Genomic DNA, 7456 nt, shown 5'->3' on the forward strand with positions numbered 1-7456 from the left:
AATTAAAATTCGAAAATTTTTTCTAAAGCCTCCAGGGGACTTCGTTTTCGCACGAAAAAATTTTATGTGCCCTTATTGCATCCGGACCCACAATTGTAGACTAGAATCTTAAGCTTTTAACATTTCTAACCTGGGATCTTTTATAAACGGAATAAAAAAATTTTTATTAAAATCTTTTTTCACTCACGAATTTTGTTGACGCCTAATGTGCCATACTTGAATTACGTAACGGATAAAAGACCCTCTCTAAGACCCCCCTACCCTATAACAAACCGTAACAAAACATTTCTCCCCCCGCCCCTAGCCCCCTCTTACTGTACATAATTTTTAGTTTCCAGAAATGTTTTGCTACTTATTGCTAGTAGAATTAGTCAGTGTCCGAGAATTTCATTTTCAAAAATCCCTAAATGTTCCTTGAATAATTTTTCATTTTCTTAATTATTAATATCTAAATATTAGCATTTGAATCTTGTAATACTTTTAACATAGAATATTTAATAAGCGTAATAAAACAGTATTTCAGCTACAAATATTAAATTTTTAAATTTAATAATTTATTTTAAAGAAAAAAATATCTTTTCTACTATAAAAGATGGCTCTATAACAAAATACTTGACTTATTAATAAAATAATTAAACTTTTAACAAAATCAATTTTAACCTGAAACATAATATTCAAACAAAAAAGTATCAGAAAAAAATAATTTCAAAACCAAAAAGACGAATTTGCAACAAATAAAGATTTTTTACTCTAGAAATAAATAAATGTTTATCTAAATTGTTGAACGCTCAAGCCAAAATATGAGTTTTCTCTATAAAAATTAAATTACAAGCAAAAAAGACATGAATTTTGAGCAAAAAAATAATTTTCCACGAAACTAATACATTATTACTCAACAAAAATAAAATTTCAAACCAAGGAAATTATTTTTTTACACGAAAAGGAAAACTTTGAATTAAAAAATATCAATTAAAAAAATGAAAAATTTATATTTTCAGTAAAAAATTTATTTTTAACCAAAACAAAAGACTTTTCCACTAAACAGTTTTTATCCAAGAATGATGAAATTCTTATTAAAACAGATGAATTTTAAATAAAAAACGACACATTTTTCTTAGGTTTAACTTGCATCCAGAAAAGATTGCAGTTCATTTTTGACACCAAAATATGCATTTTAAACAAAAAGTAAATTTTCTACGAAATAGATCAATTTTCAACAAAACAGTAGAATTTTTAACCAAAAAGTATGACTTTTTAACAAACTAGTTTAATTGTCAACCAAACAGTTCCATTTTTGTCCAAGAAAGATGACAATTCTCTTGAAATAGATGAACTTTTAGTTCAAAAAAATGTTTAATAGTTGAATTTTCATCCAGAAAAGAATTCAGTTCATTTTTCAACACAAAAATATTTAATTTAAACAAAATGTAAGTTTTTTACAAAATAGGTAAATTTTTAACGAAACGGCAGAAATTTTAATCAAAAAGTGTGACTTTTCAAACAATTATTGCATTTTCAACCAAACCCTTGCATTGTTATCCAAGAAAGATGCAATTTCTGCTCAAGCAGGAGAATTTTTTAATTTTTAAAAAGATTTGAATTTTCAACCGAACAGTTGCATTTTTATTCAAGAAAGACGAACTTTTCTTCGAAAAAGATGAATTTAAAAAAATATTTAAATTTCCATCCAAAGAAGATTCCAGTTCAGTTTCCAACACCAAAATAAGAATTATAAACAATAGATTAATTTTCTGCTAAATAGACGAATTTTTAACGAAAAAGTTGGACTTTTTGAATAGATTGTTAAATTTTTAACCAAACAGTTTCAACTTTATCCAAAAAAGATGGAAATTCTACTAAAAATGGTGAATTTTTGAATGAAGAAGACAAATTTTCAAAAAAGGAGTTTTATTTTCATTCAAAAAGATTTCGATTAACTTTTCAACGTAAAAATATGAATTTAAACCAAAATTAAATTTTCTAGGAAATAGTCGAATTTTCAACAAAACAGTTGCATTTTATCGAAAAAAGATGCAATGCTTCCACTAAAAAAGATTAAACTTGAAATTAAAAAGACAAATTTTCAACAACAAAACAATAGTTTTCATCCAAAAAAAGATTTCAGTTGACTCATCAGCGACAAAATATGAATTTTAAACTAAAGGTTAATGTTCTACGAAGAGTTAGATTTTCAACCCAAAAGGACAAATTTTTAAGAAAACAGATGAATTTTCAACCAAAAAGGATGTCTTTTAAGAGAATTGTTACATTTTCAGGCAAATAATAAAATTTATAACTAAAAAAGATAATCTTCAGTAGAAAGTTTTTGTGAAGTTGCAAAAATTACCTGCCGTAACAAATTGCCCCCCCCCCCCCCCCCCCCCCTCCAAACCCTGAACTGTTACGTAATTCAAGTTCGGTCCCTTTTCTTGTCTGGACAGCATAAACTGGCATAAACAGGAGGGCTTTAAATATTAAATGTACGGGTTCTCGGCTTTATTTGCACGGCCCTAGCCAGACGACATCAGAAATCAGCTGATTTCAATCAATGAAAAAACAGTGTAGGTAGCACTAGCAGCCTGATGTTGCTTCACGTTCCTCAACGTTCCTTGAACTATCATAAACTATCATAACCGGAGTTTGCGAGTGTTTGTCTAGCAAAAAAAAAACATAACATCGCAATCGAGAAATCAATTCGGAATCGCAGAATAACATATTATGTTGATCGTGATTGTCCCGGGTGTGAGGACACGTGCATCCGAAGTAATGAGACTCTTGGAAATCAAATTCCTGACGCATTTCGTTCCCGTGTGAACCTAACCTAACCTAAAATTGAGGCGTATGACGATTTGTGTTCCTGGAGTCGAGCGGAGTCACAGTTCCTGGCCCGATTATAAACGAGTAAGATCGATGTATTTCGGGGAGTGATTTTTTTTAAAGAGGAGTGACAAGATGTCTTGGTTGGGTCGATTTCAATGGACGGAAGGAATCAAGAACACGGCCTGCAGGTACCTTTTGCAGAGGTACCTCGGCCAGTTCCTGGAGGAGAAACTCACCCTGGACCAGCTGACAGTGAATCTTTGCAATGGCACTGGCTCTGTGACGAACGTCAAACTCGATGTCCAGGTATTTGGAATTTTTTCTTTGTTTGATCGTCAACGATCCGCGGAACTGATAACGTTATGTAGTATAGATTTTATGCACGCATGTTTTGAAACGAATTCTATTACGCGTTATTTCTCTTCATGATTCGGATATATCTCAATTCAAAATAAATTTTGTATAAAGACAATCAATTTTTTTTTAATGTTGCTTTTTCATTAGCAGCGACTTTTTGTTTACTTTTATAGACAATAGACATAGATTGTTTATTTTTCGAATACAAAAGAATTTGTTGACATTTTAGGGCATTTAAATTTAAAGCAGTTTAATATTATATAGAATTTTAAGGTTTCATTTTAAATAATTTTGAATTCGGATATTTTAATTTATAATTAAGATTTACAGGTCACAGATCAGAGAATTCTAGAAAATTGGGAAATTTCAGGGAAAATCTGACCCTTGGTACAAAATTAATTTATTTTATCCAAATAACATCTTTTTTGGTTAAAAGTCGCACCTATTTGGTTGAAAATTATTCTGTTTTAAATATATTTTTTATTGAATGTCCAACTATTTAGTTGAAAGTTGAACTACTTTGTTTAAACTTCTTCCTACCTGATGACTTATCATTTTAGTAATTTAGTTAAGAAACTTGTTTTTTGTTACAAATTTAACTATTTAGTTGCAAATATCTGTTTTTTTTTCAAATTCATCCTTTGTGATAGACTATAATTCTTTTTCCTACAGAATTTATTTTATTTGTTTGAAAATTAATTTTTATTACTGAAAATATAAAAGAAATCTCATTAGTTCAAAATTCATCTTATTTTTTTAAAAATTGAACTATTCTGTTGATTTTTTTTATTGAACATTAATTTTTTTAACTGAAAATATAAAAAATACTATAAAATTTTGGAATAGAAATGTATTTTCAGTTGAAATTGAAATTTTCGTTAAAAATTTAAATATTTTGTTGAAAATGTATGTGTTTTGTTTAAAATTAATTTATTTCAGTAGAGAATTATTCTAGTTTGTTCAAAATTGATCTTTTTGTTTGAAAATTAATTTTTTCATTAAGAATTAGTTTTTGTAACTCAAAATTTAACTTCCATCTTTTGTATAAAAGTGATCTTTTTTAACAGAAATTTAATCTTCAACGTTCATCTGTTTGAGTAAAATGTAACTAGTTTGTTTAAAATGTAATTTATAAGTTTAAAAATTATTATTTTTTTACTGAAAATTAATTTTTTCAACTCGAAATTTAACTAATGTTGTTTAAAATTATTCAAAACGTGACTTTAAGTTACGTTTCGAATAAAAAAAAATTAGTTTTTTATTAAAAAAAGTAATTTTGAAACAAAAAGATAAATTTTGAACAAACTAGAATAATTTTCTGTCAAATTAGATTAATTTTAAACAAAATTGGTTAAATTTCGAGTTAAAAAAATTAATTTTCATTGAGAAAATAATAGTTTTCAAACTTATAAAATAAATTTATTCTTGGCTAAAAATGCCTCTGTTTAGGTAAAAATTCAAATATTTGTTTGAAAGTTATTTTTTGGTAGACGAGTAATCTCCTTCATCTTTTAGTTAAAATTTTATTTATGTTAAAAATTTTAATATTGTTTTGAAAATTCGTGTTTTTATTTCTTAAATGAAAATTCATCTTTTTTTAGTTGAAAGTTCGTTTATTTTGTTGAGAACTCGTGTTTTTACGTTAAAAATTTAATTAGTTGGGTAGAAAATTTTTATGTTTGAGTTGGAAATAAAAATTTTTTGCTAACAATTCCCTATTTTTTGTGTCAGGTTCATCATTTTTATTAAAAATTCATTTGTTTAATCGAAAATTCAACTGCTTAATTTTTTCTGAAACTTTATCTTAATTTGTGTAAAATTCTTATGTTTGGAAAAAATTGTTTGACATTTTAGATTATTTGATTTTGAATGCTTTGTGATTGTATCTAATTTCCACATTTCAATATCCTTTAGAATTTGAATGTTTCGTTTGAAATAATTTGGAATTCAGATATTTTTATTTGCATTACAGATTTCTTGGTTAAAAATCTCATCGGTTTGGTAGAAAATTATTCTGTTTTAAGAATATTTTTTAGTTGAAAATTGATTATTTAGTTGAAAGTGGAACTGCCTTGTTAAAAATGGATTTTTTTGGTTGATAATTTAACTATTTTTTTGCAAATTATTAGTTTTATCGGCTAAAAAATTTTTTTTTCTCACATTTTAACTAGTCTGTTTTTTGGATCGAAAATGTATCGTCTTTATTTAAAAATTCATGTATTTTGTTGAAAATTGATATTTTTTGTACCAAATTGGTCTTTTGAGCTAAAAAGTCAATAATTTCGTTTAAAATGTATTGTTTCTGTTGATGAAGGTTCAATTATTTTGGTACAAAAATAATCCTTTTGGGTTGAAACTTTAACTTTTAGGATAAGATTTTTTCTTTATTCACTAAAAAATATTTTTATGTTGAAAAATTACTCGTTTTTTGGAAAATCTTTCTTTTGTTAAGAATTTAACGGTTTTTTTGAAAATTAATTTTTGTTTTGTTTTGAAAATTTATTTTTTTAACTAAAAATTTTTACTATTAGATTCAAATTTTCTTAAAAACTTAAAATTTTTGGTTCAAAATTCATGTATTTTGTTCAAAATTAATCTTTCTGGTAGAAAATTCATCTGATTCGTTAAAAATTAAACTATTTCGTTATATATTTATTTCATTAAGTTGAAATTAAATTTTTTGTTTACTGAAAGTTTAACTATTCTATTTTAAGTTGAAAATTTATCTGTTTTTGATGAACATTCACCGTTTTGGTTGGAAATTAATCTCATTAGTTGAAACTTCATCTTTTTGGTTGAAAATTCATTTCTTTAGTTAAAAATGTAACAATCGTGTTGAAAAATCTGGTTTATTCTGGTTGAAAATAAATCTTTTTTTGTTTGTTTAAAATTCATGTCATTTGTTAAACATTTATCTTGTTTAGTTGAAAGTTCATTCCTTTTCTTGAAAACTCGCTTTGTTTGTTTAAAAATTCATGTTTTTGGTTAAAATTTAATTTTTTGGTTAAATATTCATCATTTTAGTTACAAAATTGTTTCCTAAACTGAATATTTAAATATTCAATTTTTTGTCAAAAATTGATCTTTTTGACAAAAATCGGATTTTCTTGGTTCAAGATTCATTTGTTTCGTTGAAAAATTGTTTTATTTGGATGAAAAGTATTTGTTTAGCCCTTAAAGGTATCCCCCCTCTGTGATAACATAAAGTATGAGGGGGGTCACTGAAGACCCCAGCAGAAATTTCTTTATTGCAATAAGGATTTTTAATATTTTTACACGAAAATTTTTCTGGGTGTACTTTTTTATAGCCTTTATAAGATACAACTAGATAATATATATTTTTAATTTTAACAAAAAAATCGATATTTCTGTTAATTTTCGATATTAAGAGATAAAAATTTAACTGAACATACTTAAGATATAGTTCTTCGAAAAAATACCGAGGTTTTTTGTTACTGCTCAAAAGAAGATATTTATTTTGAAAAATCAAAACATGCATTTTAGCAAAAAATGAAAAAACAGTTTTTTTGAACATTTATAATTATATAGTTTACAATAAAAGCATATATGGTTAAAAATATGATTGAAATGTTCAGAAAAGTTTTGTTTTATAATCAAACATACAGAATAAAATTTATTTTTCCATTACAACATTCGCTGCAGAATAAGATACGGGGTTGCATCACAAGTAGGTCGCATACACGACGCACAGTAGGGTGGAGCAAATTTGTCAACAAAAAATTTTTTTTAAATTTTTATATGGAATAGGGAAATTATGTTGCCATATGACCTGAATAAGATGTTTGCAAAGTTTCAGAGTGATCAAAAAATTCCTTCGGGCTCCATAACTTCATTCTTCATGAATAGGTATGTACTTATATAACATAAATTCATAAATACACGAAAACAGGAAATTGCGTTTATTTTTCAACTTACTGATGATAAGCAATGAATGAGGTAGTATTAACATGATTTCTGAGTGTATCAATCCCGTAGGGAATCGTCAGTCAATTCGTAAGATCTTTTGTTGTGTTCAGGCGAGGGTTTTTCTTCTGGGATTCAATTTTGTTGATGATGTAGCCATCGCGCTCTTTCTCTTCGCAGTTTTCCAGATGCTTCTGTGACCAGCTTAATACACCTTTCCACTGCTTTAGTATGACATGGAAATGGGGGGATATCCTCTAATTGTGGGTCCGGATGCAATAAGGGCACATAAAATTTTTTCGTGCGAAAACGAAGTCCCCTGGAGGCTTTAGAAAAAATTTTCGAATTTTAATTT

The 7456-nt window shown here is 26.7% G+C and overlaps 1 protein-coding gene across 1 annotated transcript in view; it reads left to right on the top strand.

Moving 5' to 3' along the window:
- The first annotated feature begins 2952 nt into the window (after nucleotides 1-2952).
- LOC117172460 (autophagy-related protein 2 homolog A) overlaps nucleotides 2953-7456 on the top strand; it is a 105394-nt gene continuing 100890 nt past the window's right edge. Inside the window, exon 1 of the mRNA XM_033360415.1 lies at nucleotides 2953-3126. Within this exon, the coding sequence (XP_033216306.1) occupies nucleotides 2953-3126 (174 nt within the window). The remainder of the gene's footprint in view (nucleotides 3127-7456) is intronic.

This window comes from Belonocnema kinseyi, chromosome 5 (assembly GCF_010883055.1).
Source record: "Belonocnema kinseyi isolate 2016_QV_RU_SX_M_011 chromosome 5, B_treatae_v1, whole genome shotgun sequence".
Taxonomy (NCBI): domain Eukaryota; kingdom Metazoa; phylum Arthropoda; class Insecta; order Hymenoptera; family Cynipidae; genus Belonocnema; species Belonocnema kinseyi.